Raw genomic sequence first — 16,728 nt, forward strand, 5'->3', positions numbered from 1 at the left:
GGTTAATTCACGATAAGCTAAACAAATTCGCCTAGAGTTTATATCTTCTCTTAAAACACAATGTTCCCATTTGTACCTACAAAATAAAAGAAACTTTAATATTTGTACAAATAATAAAATAAAATTCATAATTATTACATTCTATTTTATTCATTTTATTATATTTAGAATATTTTTTAAATATTTATAATATTTATATAATATTTAACTAAATATATTATTAATGTTTTAATTAAACATAACTAAATTGTTATGTAAATATTTAATAAAATAAAATTATAAATTATTAATCAAAATATATTTATAATCAAAATAATTATTTCATATAATGATATATAAATAACAAATAAACATCCCAAATAACAATATAAATATATATTTGAATATTATTTTAAAAGATATAAAATTTATTTACCTTGCAATACCATAAAGAACCATAAGAGATCCTTCTGGCATTGGGAGTCTTACAATAATATCTTCATTTTCATTTTTATTTTTTATATCAAATTTTAAGCTTTCAATTGTTGAGGAATATTCTATAATACTTTTTAAATTGTACTTTGTATCGGGACCATGATAAGAACTCATTGTTAAAACTGAATTACCCATGACATTAACGGTAACTATTCTTTCACCCCAAATCCAGCAATCATCAATATGTGGATCTATTGAAGCTCCTCGTACCGGATCATATTCTAAAGTACATTGTTCTACCGTTTGAAAATTATTAAGTATAGGAATTTCAGAAAATTTTTGTTGCACAAATTGAGTAGATTTTGGAAAACCATTGAAGGAACCCAACTGAAGTTTTCTCTTTTTGAAATTGCATTTTGGACCAAAATTCTAAATATTTTAAAATATTTTTAGAATTAATTGCTTTTAATTTTTTTATTAAAATTTTATTTATGTTTCAAAATATAAGAATGTAATAATTTTTGTAACAATAAATATTCTTAAATTATTTTTATGTAATACCTGTTTCCTTCTTCCACTTTGAGAAGCTTCCCAAGGTATTTTTTCAATTATATTGATCAATGAGTTAATTTCCCAAGGAGTTAAAAAGTCTAGCTTCATAAAAAAATAAATATAAAGAAATAATTATTAAAATATAAATTCTTAAGCATTATATATATTTAAAATATAATAAAAAAACTTATTATATAATAAATTGAAATTATTATTAATGCTATTTTTAAAGAAAAAAATATTTTTTATTAAATTTTTTTTGTAACAAGATTCTTTTCTTTTCTCTAATAATCATTTTTATTTTATAACTTGATAATTATAAATTAACTGATAATTATAATATACAATTATAAATTATAAATTAACTTGAAGAGCAAAATTATTTATACAATAATATAAATAAAAAATTAAATAATTAAAATTAGAAAAAAGGTATAATATGTAATATTATATGAATAAAATGAATAAATGAATACTTTTATATAAACACCAGAAAATTCTATAGCAGTTCCTTGGTGATTTGGATGATTTTTATAAAGATCAAAATTCCAACCAGGCCATGCTTTCTCACAATATGGACAGTATACATAACTAGAACATTTCTGAAATGTTATGATTTATAATAAGCAATATTATAAAAGAAAAATTTAAAATATTACAATGTACCAAATAGCAATAAAATATATACTGTTTGTTTAAATAAAATTTATTACATCTCCATTTTTATAAAAAAATATATAAAATTTGTATTAAATAAAAAACTAAAATATTAAAATTTACTCTATATTAGATAATCTAACCTCAAAACAAGCCTTTAGATTGGGTTTTACAATCTTATATTCCGTTTCACATAAAAGGCAAGATCTTATTCCTTTACAACCACAGGGTCGTATTGTTTCCATTTTTTATTTTAATAAATTTATATTAACGATATTAAAGATATACATTATAGCTTTGACAGAGAAAACATGAAACGATGAAAACATTCAATTGATATCCAATATGTTGTCTGTAATCATAAGCCAAAAGTATAAAAAGAGACAATAATGAGAAAAAGATAAAGATAAAATAAAAATTGGGAAATCAGCGCCATCTCTTGAGTGTCTCAAGTGAAACACAAATATAGACAAGAAGAGCAAATAGTAAAAAAAGGACAGAGATAGAGTGAAAATATTGAAATTAGTGCCTCTTCAGAGTGGCGTAAATTAAACACAAGAAAAGATAAAAAATAGTAAAAAAAAAAAGATAAAGATAAGGCAATAATTGATTACCAACGCCATCTTTTGACAAGAGACAATCAAAGATTATCTCTCAAAGACAATCTCTTCAAAAAATCATTTTTTTAAAATTATTCAAAATGACATTGACGATCAACTTTTATTCTATTTTTATTCTTTTTCTATTATTTTCTGTCCTTTTTTTTGTTCAATTTGTGACATTTTGGAGATAAAGCTATTTTCAATATTTTTATTTTATTTTTATCCTTCCTTGTTTTACTATTTGCTCTCTTTGTCTATATTTATGTTTCACTTGCACTCTAAAGATGGCGCTTATTCTCTAATTTTTATCTTATCTCCGTTCTTCGCTTTATTTTTCTTCATAAGTACATAAATACGTACATATATAATATTGACCTGTATCTTGCTGTATATATGAAAATGAAAGATAAAAATATCATTAAATAAAGATAAAAAAATAAACTAAATACGATAAATAAAAAAGTTACATCAGTAATAGAGAAAAACACGATTTAAAAATCATAAAAGTTTAATAATAATTATGCATTATGTATTTAAGAAATTCATTGTAAAAATGATTTTTTAACAATAATATTGACATAAATAAAAAATTTAAAGAAACTGCAAAACATCTTGATTTTTTTTTCAATTTAATTTATTAATCAGTATTTCTCTATGTACAAGACTGCATTTTCTAAATATTCCTTTCTATACAAGATAAAGGTCCATTTACTAATAAAATTGAATCTCACCATCAAACTCACTCAATACATTGCAATCAATTTTTTTTAACCGCAACAGATTAAAAAAAAGAGACGAAACAAAAGGAAAATCCAGATTACTATTTACAAAAATAATTGATCGATTAATTATTGGTCAATCTATCTTTAACAAACAAAATGCTCAATTACATAAGTAAATAATTACTCAAATTCAATTTTAAAGAAGTAAATTATTTTTTTTTATCGCCTTCATCAATACAGACGAAAATTATAAATCAGTCATTAATCGTCGATTCATTATTAATTATTTACAAGTTATTATTATTATATAAATAATCGATAAAGAAATAGAATATTTCATTTTGATCAATAATTAATCGACAATTACGGAATGACTAATTATTTAATTATCGATACTAAATGTTAAGTCTTTTATAAAAGACGAACAATAGTAACACAATTAATTAATTAATCTAAAACATAATAAATTTCTAATATAATTAAAAGAAATTAATACAATACAACTTAAAGCACCCTAAAAATTCTGTTTTTAAAAATTGTGCTCCGACTTATAAAATTCACTGCGATTTTCTTTTTTTTTTATATTAAGAATAATTATATTTCTTCATTGCAACCTATATCATTAGAATATCAATAAAGAAATTAATTTATTTTTATGATTTTCTATATGTGAAGTCATTTATATGCTTTTACGTGCATTATTGATGTTGCTTTTTTTGTTAACTTTCTCACTTTTTGAACATTTTAGCATTTGGACATTAAAATATAAATGAATATATATTAATAAAGTAAACACGTAAATTTGATACAAATCAATTTTTTTTCAAGTTTTAAATATTAAGCATCAAAATAATGATTTTTTTTAAATATTTTAATTAATATGAAATTAGATTAAAAAAAAAAAAAAAAAGAGTAATTTTACATATATAAAATTTCTTTTGTTACTTGAAACATAGACAAAATGATAAAATTACTGATAAAAATCATATTAAATGATGTATCATTTCATATCACATGATTGTAAATTCTAAGTCATTTTTAAATATTAATTACTACACCATATATTTTCTATACAATAAAAATTAATTCACATAATAGATCTTTCTATAATTCACATTTGGTTTTTATATGTTTATATATAAATTAATGATTTTAAATTAATTTTCCGCGCGCGCGCACACAAGCCTATAAATTGATCTTCACCAATAAACATTCAAAATAATTATTTATAAGATTTTTTGTTTTCCGACTATGTAATGCTATACAATATTTTTTGCGTAGGAATTACTACATAAAATTATTTAAAAAATAATCCAATCAATGTGAAACGATTATTTCATAAAAAAAAAAAAAATACATAAGTTGTAAATTTCTTTTTCAATTTTTAGACGTCGGAGCGTTGAGAAAATGTACATTTAAAAACATAACATGTACATAAATGTACATTTAATAACATATTTGTACACTTGGATACTTTATAATACTGGAATTTTAGAAGATAAACTAGTTTTATATAATATTTTTAAATTAAAGATTTAAAAAATTTTTAAATATAGATTTATATTTTAAACAATATAATATTTTAAATATTTTTCTGCATCCATGCAGAAATCTAGTATTAAAAATAAAACTTAGAAAAAGAAAAAAAAAAAGAAAGAAAAGATATTAGCTATTTTAGTAGGAATGTTAAATTAACATTTTAAAATATATGTGCCATTCGCACATGGATTATTTTACAAAACTGTAAATAAGTAAATAGTGTTAATTAATATTTTCATATAATATCATAATTTTTAAAAAAGAATAAAAAATTAATCGATTATAATCAGACTTTCAAATTTGATACAATATATATTGTATCTCTATAATACAAATATATATAATATAATATTTTCTTTTTTATAAAATATTATTTATAAAATAAAAGCATATTCAATTTATTTACAGTTTTACGTATGATTAACATTATGATAAATATATACGGTATTTTATTTTGTTTCCTTTTTTCTTAAATTAAAATTAAAATTTTCTATTTACCTTGATTATCCGAAAATAGTTATGTAAATAGAAAAATTTATATAAATTTCATTTATAATTTTTATCAATTTTTTTTTTATAAAACAAATTTAATGCAAATGAAACGAAATAAATTGTCCATTTTATCACCGCTCCGACAATTTTTTTTATATTCTGTTAAGAATTCATCTGATTTTTCTTAATGTTATTTACTTAATGCACAACAAACAATGATTTCAAAGTAAACCACCCTTTCGTCCAAAAAGAATTGCGCTAATAGTTCCCAAAGCGGATTGCGCAGGAGATTCTTTTGTAACCGTAACAGGAATCGCAGGTGTAACTTGTCCAAGATCAGGTCTCATAGCTCTAGCACCAGTTCTTCTTTGTCTATTTGATTCCCTGCTTGACGTAGATTCATCTTGTTTCTTGTCAATTATTTTTCGTTTTGTTGACAAAGAATTACTAGCCGTGGAAGAAGGAGAAAGTTTTTCTTGGCTTCCACTTGAAGACATGGAGCTTTTTAAGAAAGTTAATTGAGCCATAGGACTTTCGGTAGTACGTCTGGTATATAAAGAACCTTGTAACACTAATGGAGATATAGAAGAACCAATCGTTGTAGATGACATTATGGTGTCAATGCCTATTCTTTCAAGTTTTTCAACTAAACGAATACTAGTAAGAGCCTTTTTGTCTGATCTAGATAATACGGTTCGTTTTCTCTTTGTCTGTTAACAAAAAATATTAAGCATCAAAATAAATGATATTAAAATAAATTAAATTTATAAATTAATATTATTTGTATATTAATACTTTTAAATAATAATTTTTTAGGAATAAAATTAGAATTTTAAAAATGAATATATGAAAAACATTCCCAAAAAATAATATTTTAAAAAAAGATTCATTATAATGCAAGTAATTAATTATTTTATATGTAACTATAATCAAAATAAAGTAAAATATAAAATTTTTTCATTTATAAATATTTTAATATACCTCAGTCTCGCCACCAAATGTTCTCTTCAATAATTCAGCTCCACTAGATAATAATCCTAAAGAAAGTCCACTTTCTGGAGTTGGTGAATCGGATCGACTTTCTGGAGGACTAGCATCAGGACTATTACAAGGTGTTGCAGTAGGTGTAAAATTCCTTTCTCCACTTGGAGTTAATGCAGAAGAAGGTGTAACAGCTTTTATACCTATTTTAATACATTGATTAATTTATTTTTATTATTAATTTGATTATGACAAAGAATATAATATTTTTATAAATTAAATGAAAGAGAGAGTGAATTTTCAATTTTAAACAATAAATACCTCTTTCATTCAACATCTTTGCAAGTCCAAGAGTTGTTGAAAATGTTGAAGTCGAATTCCTTCTACTTAACGTTCTTGGAGTGCTCATACCAGAATTCAAAGCACTACTAGGTGCAGTTGCAACTCTACTACCCACAATACTTGGAGTGACACTTGTATGATCATCAGGGTGGAGAACTGTACTATTGGTAAATGTATAAACGGAACCTGTATCTTGAAAGAGTTTTCCAGGATTAGTGTATTCTTCATCTTCTTCGAGGTCGCTTAAAGTAAAAGTAACTAGGCCTAAATCTTCCAGGCCACGACCTCCTCGTGTTTTTACTCCTGGTCGTTCTTCTAAAAGACCACCTTAAAATAAAATTATAATTTGATTTTTAAGTTCAGATTTTTTATTTATATTTAAAAATAGTTATATTTGATAAAGTGTAATTTACATATATATACATATAAAACTACAAACTAAATTGATAAAATAAAAAATAAAAGATTATTACCTAACGTAGGTGTGGCTAACTGAGTCCAATGATGCAAAGTTTGTGAACCTTCAATAGGTTTCACTATCTGTAATTTCTCAGGTATTCTCCAAGCATTTCCACCATAACCACTTATATTTCCGCTACTTCCCGTAGACATAATACTATCTGGAGTTCTACAACCAAGAGGTACGAAGGTGGAAGGTGAATGAGCTCCTGCATCATAGTCATAAGTATATCCTGTACCAGTGCTAAGACAAGCGCGCCTCGTAAGAACTTCTGCAGGCGTTAATCTACGAAGAGCTGCCTCCAAATCTGCTGCACCAGGAGCACCTGGTACTCCTGTTTGCTGAGGTCCTCTAAAAATATATAAAAATATTTATCAACTTATATATTTCATAAATTAATATTAAAATATAATTATAAATAACGTGATTAATGAAATATATATAACATAATTTACTTTCATTAAAAAATATTATATATATTAAAAAATATTAATATAAATATAATAAACATAAACTCACGGATAATCTTCAGAATCTGTAAGCAGCGAACCTTCTGAATCGCTATGTCCAGTGGAATCTAAGCTAGGAAATGTTGATGCCACAGGTCTAATCTGTCCACAACTCATTCGCGGTCCAGCAGAACCACTGGATAAGGTTGATACTGTCATTGAACCTATTCGTGGGAATTGATTTGCGTCAACTGGGTAAGATGTACTTCTTGACGCGCTTCTCACTGTTTCAAAGACTTTCTTATAAGTTGGTCTGTATTTAAAATTAAAAACATGAATTAAAATTTTGTTTGTATTAATATTGGATAGTAAAAAAATAGAAAAAAGACATACATCCTGTCCGTGCTGATACCAGAATCCAAACTAAGTTCAGAATAAAGAGATGATTCCAATTCAGAAGCAATGGAATCAGGTTGTGGAACAGCACCCATCGAAGGAAACAAAGATCCTCCTCTAACAGTTGGCATTCCTCTTTTTCTTTGTTTTCGCAATTGATCTTGCGTTTCCGCCAATAAATTCACTACCTTATAATAGAAATAAAAAATTATTTATTTATCATTGCTAATGTTACATCAGATTTGATTTAAAATTACTTTTAATATTACTCATTTTATAAAAAGAATTAAAATGAACAACAATAAATGTACATACTTCAGCATATCGATCCTTGAATTCAGCCAATTCGTTTGCAAGATTATTTTGATTATCTTTGGTAATGAGCAAAGTAGCTCCCACCTCGTCATGTTCGGCCATCAATTGTGCCAATCTCAATTCTGTTTCAGCTAATTTTGCTGTTAAACTGACGATTTGTTCGTGTTGTAATCGATTTTCCTCTTTTTGTCTATCAAGTTCATCCGTGATACCATCCATCTCCATATTTGCACTCGCTACATACAAATACATACACATTACATTTTATGTCATATGTTACATTACATGTATATATAAATTATTTATTTATCAATTATATATTATATTTTTAAAATCTAATCGACGTTAAGAATTTTTACGGATTTCGTATAAATTTCTACGATTTCGTGCGATTAAAATAAGAGAAGATAATTACTATGATTCATCAAACTAACCAAGTTGGGCGGCAATATCTTTGACAAGTTTTGCTTCCTGCTCTTCTGAATTATCAGCATCGTGCATTAATTTCGCAAACTCTGCTCTTAATTGTTTATTTTCATCCTCGAGAGAACTGATTTTTTTCTGCATCATGTCAAGGTTAATCCCACGAAATCCGGTGGGCGTACCGGCTTCGGAACTCGATTCTTCGGCATCGTTTGTTAATATTTGAATTAGTTCTGTCTTTTTTGCAAGTTCGTGCGTAAGTTGCGTAATTTTTTCATTAGCTTCTTTCAAATCGGTCTCTAAACTCGTGACAGTGGTTTCAAGTTTTTGATTGTGCGATAAAAGTTCTTTACCGATACGCGCGGTCAATTCCAAGTCCTTTTCTTTCTGCAAATTAATAAACAAGATTAGTCCATCTATACTCTCTACTCTTTAATTCTGTATAATAACAATTCTGTACCTTTCCATGCTGTACATAATGTATACACACGTTACATTATCTGTGATCATATTTACCTCTTCTAGAAGCCTTGTGACTGCTTCTATGTCATTATAGGTCTTGGTCATTTGGCTCACGCGGTTGCTACATAAAACTGAAACGAGAAGTAATTGTTCGTGCGATAATTAATTATATAGAAAAAACATTTAGAATAAAATATGAAACAATATGCATATAATGTTCAGCATTCTAAAATAAAGAAGCAATAAATGAAATAATTGTAGCGATGCAAAGGACAATAATAATAATAATAATAACAATAATAATAATAATAATAATAATAATAAAAAAATATCTACAAAAAAGATGTATTTGTATTGGTCGATAATATAACGAATCGCAATTTTGTATACACAAAGTTCTTTCTGTACATAAATCAATAAAAATTTGCTAAAATTTTATATGGAAATTAAACTTGAATCTTTAGGGAAGGTGCAAATAAATATTACACAATTATTTATTTATTATTGTATGTAATTGTTACATATTCCTTACATTTATTGACATTGAAAATATCATTTACAATTTTAACATACGAGAATTTTTTTTTTATATCAATGCATCAAAAAGGTGTTACACATTTAAACAATTTGTTTATTTATAAATTTATAATTTCTCTAAAATTAATAATATTATAAACAATTTTAATATATCGAATTTCAATTAAAAATTAAAATTAAAAGTTTTTTTTAAATGTTCTTACGTTATATCTATTTGAGCAAATGGAAACAGGAAAAAAATATAACAAATATATGATAAATAGTTTAATAGATTTTTTTTATTATTGATTTTATTATCTAATCTAATTATTTCTTAAAAAATAAAAAAAAATGTTAATATCTTCAACAATACAATGAAACAAGCAATTTATTTTAACGACTTTTCGAATTGTAAAAAAAAGAAATTAATCCCTGATTACAGTGCTTCCATTAAAAAGCGTGCATTTTACATCCGTAATAATCAGCGTAGCTTGTGACTTGAGAATTTGCAAGACAAGTAATAAAAATCAAAATTCGTATTACACAAATTAAGATATAATTATATTATATAATAATTACAATTAGATGATATTATTATTAAATTTATTTATATTTACATTTGATTGAATTAATGTTATCTATAATGCCATATATAAAAAATATATATCTAATTCCATTTAAAAATTTTAAAATAATTTTCTAAAGCAAAGAGTTATCGTAATACCAATAATTCATTGTAAATAATTCACAGTTGTATTATTAAAAACACTATTAATTAAAACATCGTATACATATATGTGCAGAATTCGTAATGTAAATAAGAATAAAATAATTTGTGAAATTAAAGAAGAATAATCCAATCTTGTAAAGAACGTTAAATATTTTTCGAATAAGATTTCGTTTCCAAGAAAAATAAGTTTGAAATTTCATCTAGTATACGCACCGTACTGTATCTCGATTCGACTAATATTACAGTATTTGTTTAGTTAACGAGTCGACGATTGCGAGCAATTACAAATGCAAAAAATCCATATCGTACACATGTCTTACAAATATCGTACATTTATTCGTTCGTTCATTCATCGATTACTCGCATGCGATTCGATGTTTTTGATAGCATAAAGTGAAATACGTTTAAGATATTTTGTATTTATAACAAGGTGATCGAAAATAAAATTGTACGAGAAACAAACATTATTATCCAAATAACGCATAATTTGTCTTTTTATTACGATATGACGAGCAATATAATTTAAAACATGTTTTATTTTAATCTAATTTTATACTTTCTTATAAATGTAATAAAATTTATAAGATGAATCTATAATATTGCTAAACCGAGGATAAGATGAATGAAATATAAACATATTTTGTAAACACGAGCAACATGAGAATTCTATTTGTACACAGTTAGATAAATCGAATGGAAGTAAAAGCCATTTACTGGATTGAATTTCCAAGTTGTTTTTCTTGAAAAGGAAACTTGATGTAAAGATATATACTAAGGATTCATTTTTACAACGTGTAACGCAGTGTTACAAAGTAAAAATATTCAGATCTAACGTTAAACATTTGATGTAACGATTAAAAAATAAAAAACAAAATAAGAAATATCCTCGTTCTTCCCACTTCCGTTACTTACTGATAATTTGCATTATAGAAGAGACGAAGACTCATAATGCATACCAAATAAACGAGGAATAAAGTAAATTATTGTTCTGTAGCGTTTAATTTGAAGAAAAATTCAAACAAGGTAAAACATTTTGCTCACCATTTTCTTAATATTTGTTTAAAATGTAAATTTCAAATTGAAATCTCTTTATTAATAAAATAAATTTATCCATGAAAATTTTTTTATCCTTCATGCGAGAATTTTATGACTTAATATATTCTGCACATATACACATATATGGAAAAAAGGCATAAAATTGGTAATAAAAAGTTCTTAAAAAAAACCTTTATAACCTTTAAGAGAAAAAGGTTATGAATGGAGTTTAAAATTAGAAGATTGAAAGAAGTTGGGCGTGAACTCTGGTGAAATGACATTGCTCTTTCACCCTTTCATCGTAGTATATAAGCACACAAGGTCAAGATCAAACGGTAAAGAAACAAATAGAAAATGTGAAATGTGGGCACAGCACGCAAGTGAGTCACGATCGTTCCCGTGAAAAGCGACCTAAGCGACGCGTATTTTCGCCATTTTACGATGCTGCCCTCACCGTTAGTTTCTCAAACAACTTTTCTCCAATATACTCTTCAAAACAATGCAACCGATTTTATCGCATAATATGTTTATATCGTAGCAAAGATAAGATAATAAAAGATTATTAAATCTTTTGTCATAAGATTTCTAACACACTGCAAATAAATAATACCGTTTGTCGATATATTAGATGTAGAAAAATATGAAATTAAATTTCAATCAAGACCAATTAAAAACGTTATTACACATTATTACGTACTATATGTATATTTAATGACAATTTATTATTAGAAATTTAAATAAAATATTGAAATCGTATTCTGTAATTTCAAATAATTACATATGATTTTAATATTCAAATATGTATATATATATATACACACAATATTTCTCTTCTTCAGAATTATTATTTCGATATTAAAAAATCTTGAAACAAAATATGTGCATACGTGTACCAACTTATTGAAAAGGAAAGCGAATATATATACATCGTAATGTGCAGAGTTGGGCATTAACCCGTTGAAAAGATAACTAGTTAAAAATTTCGAATAAAGTTATTTTAACTTTAATTACTTATTAAAATGCTTAAACAACATTTATTCGACGGATATTATAGTCGATCCGCTTTTCACATAATCTCGGCCGTTTGACATTACAATTATTATTACGTTTTGAACGATAAATTATCGTAGTAATTTTATGAAAGTAACTTTACTCGTAACTTCTAACTATTAAATTTTACCCATCGCTTGTAGTGTGTAATAATCAAATGTAATAAAACGTTTAACTAAATATAATATCCAATGAATTCAAAGAACTAATTATTTTCAGTAGCGTTATTGGATAAATAATATAAATTGCTCTAATTGAAAATTGAAAAAAAAAAAAAAAACGATTTTGAAAAAGGGAATGACAAAAAAAAAAAAAAAAAAAAACGATTTTGAAAAAGGGAATGCCAAAAAAAAAAAAAAAAAAAAACGATTTTGAAAAAGGGAATGCCAAAAAAAAAAAAAAAAAAAAAGAAAAAGAAGAAAGAAGCTCAAGCCATTTGAATATTGGTCCTGACACGGGAGAATTACTGACAGGAAACGCAGGTGCAAGATGGCTCTGTTGGAGAGGAAGCCAACAGGAAAATCGGCGTGTGTAATCCGGTGCAATCGGTACATCCCCAGCAACGTGCAGGTATCCTAGAGGAGGTGGGACAATTCCCGTCCAGAAAACTTTCGCTCCCCGGCAAATCCTCGTCGTTCGTGGGTCTGATGTCTTCGTCGTATTCGTAAGGATCATCCTCTTGGAGATCTTGTTGCTCCTGGTCGGAAGATTCTTCCGGTTCCAGGAGCGTATCGTTCGAAACGGTTCTTTCTTCCTCCGCCAGGATCGGCCACGAACCCAGGGAGGATCGGGAGCAATGGCTGATTTGTTAGCTGTATTTATTGATTAATGGGCACACATTCTCCAGGACCTTCTCTTTCTCTTTCTCTCTTTTCTTTCTCGTCTATCGCTTTTGCTTCCGATTTCGATTTGTTACGATTGTTTTTCTTTCTCGATTTAAATTCTTTTTCTCAAAATTATATATATATATACTAGAGATATATAGATTTTAGCTTTTCATTTTGCATCTATCTTCGTTCTAAGAATCTTCAATTTCGTATTATTACATTTCTACAATGGTGTTTCGAAATATGTTCGCCATTTTTTTTTTTTCTTTTTTTACTAGATATGTATTCATCGACCTCTAGTTTCATTCAAAAGTGTTGAAATAGTGTAATCTTTCTTCGTAAGGCTCGACGGATATACGTAGTTCGCAAAGATAAGAATTAATAATAATGAGAATATCATGTACGTGACATGTGCGTATACAACAGATATTATTCTTTGTTCATCATAAATACAGTTGTGCAACCTTAATTGAAAATCAACAAAACGATGACACTCGTTTCCTAAAGAATTCTTACTTATATAGATATAGATATGTAAATATTTTTACTTAATAATACAAGAAAAGGTGTTGAAATTTATAATTTTAACTCTTAAGTTTTTAACATTTTATTTAAAATAAATTTATCACATTTTGAAGTTAAATTGATATTAGATTTAACCTTCATGACTCGACGATTGGATCACTTTTGCCTCGATTAGAGATGACGATAATTAGATAAAGTCTGGTACGAATCGTTTTTTGACCCAGTCACCGCATTGTGACTCGTGTTTGAAAAATTGGACAAAGGTTCTTCAACCCGATGGAACGATGCTGTATACATTTTCTAACGATAAATGAACATTTTTCGAAGCATCATTATACAAAAAGAATATCTTTCGCAGCAATGTTTTATAACGTATTCGTTTAATAAAGAAAATTAACAATTTTTAATAATAAATTTAAAGTTTTAAAGCTCGCTTATTTCGTTGAACTATTGAATTTTTACTACAACTGTTAATTTCAAAAATTCGAGAATTTCGCTATTATAATTTTGATGTTTTATCGTTTACGAAGGCCCTGGAATTATAAAATATACTTGGACAAAACGACTCAAAAGGAATCATGGCGAGCGAATAAAGAAAATTTATTTATTCGAAAGTAAAAGTTAAAAAAAAAAGGGAAAAAAGATATGTTTAGTAATAAAAACAATTCTCGTTGATCTAAGATGTAAGAATCAAAATCAAAACCACAAAAAATTCTGACGTAACATCTTAGACAGAGACGTCGCAGGTGATTATTGATTTTTCCATGAGCTCAAGCTTGCATAAGAGTAGAGCATTGAAGTGATAAACCGAGACTATGTTACTCTCTCATCTTTTATTTATAGGAACAGAGATTCAACTACGCGACACAGCATTTACATATGCGACTAATTTTACATTTTATCGATAATATTCCACCAATCTTGAAATTGAAGATATCTTTTTTACGTATTTTATTTTAATGAATCGGTATTATTCGCATAATTTAATGTAGAAAAAAAAAAAAATTCACTTGAAGAAAAATTTAAATCGTTAGATATTATACAATATAGGGATTGAAGAACTTTATTTCTTATACAGAAAAAATAAAATAATTGCGACTTTCTTGTAAATAATATAATACGAAATTATTGTTAAGTAACCACATAGTGCATAACATGCACCAATTTAACTTATATATAATGTTTTAAAAACATTTGAATTTCAAATAATATTCTAACATTTGTTACGATTCATTAAACATTAATCTAATCATACTATTATAATGAAAAATCTGTAAATTATGTAAATATTCATATTATTTTTAATTCTAAAATACATGCGTTAGATTATTCATGAATTTCTAATAATAACAAGAACTAATAAAATGTCTAGATTCTTTTAGATATATTTATTACTAATTTATTGCGATAAAACGAAAATAATAATGATATTGTAAAAATAATTATAACAAATATAAATAAAAAGAAATGAAAATAAGTTGATTAAAACTAATTAAAAAAATTTGATTGTTATTTTATATAATCATAATAGAGATTAGCTATTTCTAATTAATTACATGTTAGCAAAGAAAAATGTAAGTAAACATCAGGGGTTAAAGTTTGAAGCTTTTAAAAATGGCGTCATGTTGCGAGGGTTACGTAGCAACGTTTTATTTAAAAAAAGCTAGAAATAACAATAAAAAATTTACCATCAGATATTTTATAAAAAAACAACCTAATCAAAACATTTTATATATTTATATTTATTTTTTATATTTATATTTCGTAATTTGTTAATATTCCACTTGTTGTGTAAATGAACCATAAAATTTAGGAATCATCGTCCAAGTATATTTTACGATAAAATAAAATTGTAAAAATTAATAATTATAACTAGCAGATAGGCTTAAGATTTGATTGTGCTTTATACGTATTATTTGAAGTAATTATTTTAATTTTAGAATAAATACTTACCATTCAGCACATTAATTTTTTGCCTCTGACGTCAGAGGTTCTACCGGGTACATTTCACTAATTTTCTTGAAATTCTTAAAGTTTAACGATCAATTGTTCTCGTAGTCACTAGTTAAAACACTGATTAATAGCTTATACAAGTAAGATTAAGAAGGTATTATTTCCAATTATTAAAAAATATGAAGAAACTATGAAACGAAACGCACGACAAAATCACTCCGGCGCCATGTCGCATAACTGTCAGAACAAGCTGCGCGGGCATAGATGCGTATAATGTAACGAGAGGGAAATTTAAATTGTGGAAAATTTATAGCGATAAAAGTTTTTCTATCTAATAAATGTGAAATAAATTTCATTTATATATGAAGTTACTAGTTAAATTTTGTTTCAAAGCAATAAAAATTTTTTATTACATTCCTATAACTTTTAATTTTATTTAGAAATATAAAATCTAAAATATCAGAAGAATTTGCAGAAGTTTAGGAAACTATTTAAAAGTTATGTTATATAAGACTTGTACGTAATATAGCGTGTCCAACGAGTCAGATTTAAAAATTGTAAACAAATATATATAATAATAATTTAACTGGAACAGAAATACATTTCAATACAAATTATTAAATTGTGAGAGTATTATATTATAAAATGTAAAAGAATATCCAAATAATACAATCATACGTATATATAGTATTAAATATATGCATTATTTATGATATTTTATACGTATATTAATTACACATCCGAGACTATTGACAATACCTATTACAATATTGAATCGGTTTACTCAAATTATCAGTACTATTTTTGTAATTTATTAAACTAATTGACAAAAAAATCTGATAATTTTAAGTCCATCAAATATATTAATATACGACAACGATAATAATATCCGATATTGGATTTATATAACAAATAATTATATATAATTTAATTATTACGATTTTTTTCTCTTTTAAATCGTTTAAAAATTTTAACATAAGCTTTAGCTTGTTCGGACGTACTATTAATAGTAATCTACCAAAATTCTGTGGCACGTTACCTTGGAATTAAAATTACTATATTTTCGCTTACTTCTTTTGCAATTTCTTTTTTATACTAATCAAATAATCGAATATTTATATATATATATTCCGGAATTTCATGTTAATATAGATAGTGTTATAATATTTATTATATTAATTAATTATTAAAATTAATTTTTAATATTATACTTTGATATCTAAAATACAAATTATTATTTTTTAAATATAATTTTGATTAAAAAAAAAAAAAAAAAAAAAAAAAAA

General features: G+C 25.4%; 2 protein-coding genes across 4 annotated transcripts in view; both read right to left on the reverse strand.

The window, feature by feature from the left end:
- On the reverse strand, positions 1-2,077 carry LOC102679222 (alpha-ketoglutarate-dependent dioxygenase alkB homolog 4; the record flags this gene model as incomplete). The annotated part of the gene is made up of 5 exons (XM_006624022.1): positions 1,767-2,077; positions 1,443-1,568; positions 976-1,068; positions 416-843; positions 1-76 (listed from the first exon to the last, which is right to left on the reverse strand). Coding segments are annotated over exons 1-5 (825 nt in total), but the record flags the coding sequence as incomplete, so codon positions are not given.
- A 2,975-nt stretch (positions 2,078-5,052) lies between these two features.
- Positions 5,053-16,728, reverse strand: part of LOC102678422 (trafficking kinesin-binding protein milt) — a 30,294-nt gene continuing 18,618 nt past the window's right edge. For 2 of the 3 annotated variants that reach the window (XM_006624016.2, XM_006624015.2), the window contains 9 exons: positions 8,861-8,937; positions 8,356-8,731; positions 7,922-8,157; positions 7,604-7,794; positions 7,281-7,523; positions 6,775-7,112; positions 6,281-6,628; positions 5,960-6,162; positions 5,053-5,688 (listed from right to left, as the gene is read on the reverse strand). In XM_006624016.2, coding sequence (XP_006624079.1) covers positions 5,200-5,688; positions 5,960-6,162; positions 6,281-6,628; positions 6,775-7,112; positions 7,281-7,523; positions 7,604-7,794; positions 7,922-8,157; positions 8,356-8,731; positions 8,861-8,937 — 2,501 coding nt within the window. In that variant the 3' untranslated portion in view covers positions 5,053-5,199. Of the gene's footprint in view, positions 5,689-5,959; positions 6,163-6,280; positions 6,629-6,774; positions 7,113-7,280; positions 7,524-7,603; positions 7,795-7,921; positions 8,158-8,355; positions 8,732-8,860; positions 8,938-12,608; positions 12,808-16,728 lie in introns of those variants that run through there. The other variant, XM_006624020.2, reaches the window with a different exon arrangement.

The sequence above is a fragment of the Apis dorsata genome, unplaced genomic scaffold (genome assembly GCF_000469605.1).
Source record: "Apis dorsata unplaced genomic scaffold, Apis dorsata 1.3 scaffold_983, whole genome shotgun sequence".
NCBI lineage: Eukaryota > Metazoa > Arthropoda > Insecta > Hymenoptera > Apidae > Apis > Apis dorsata.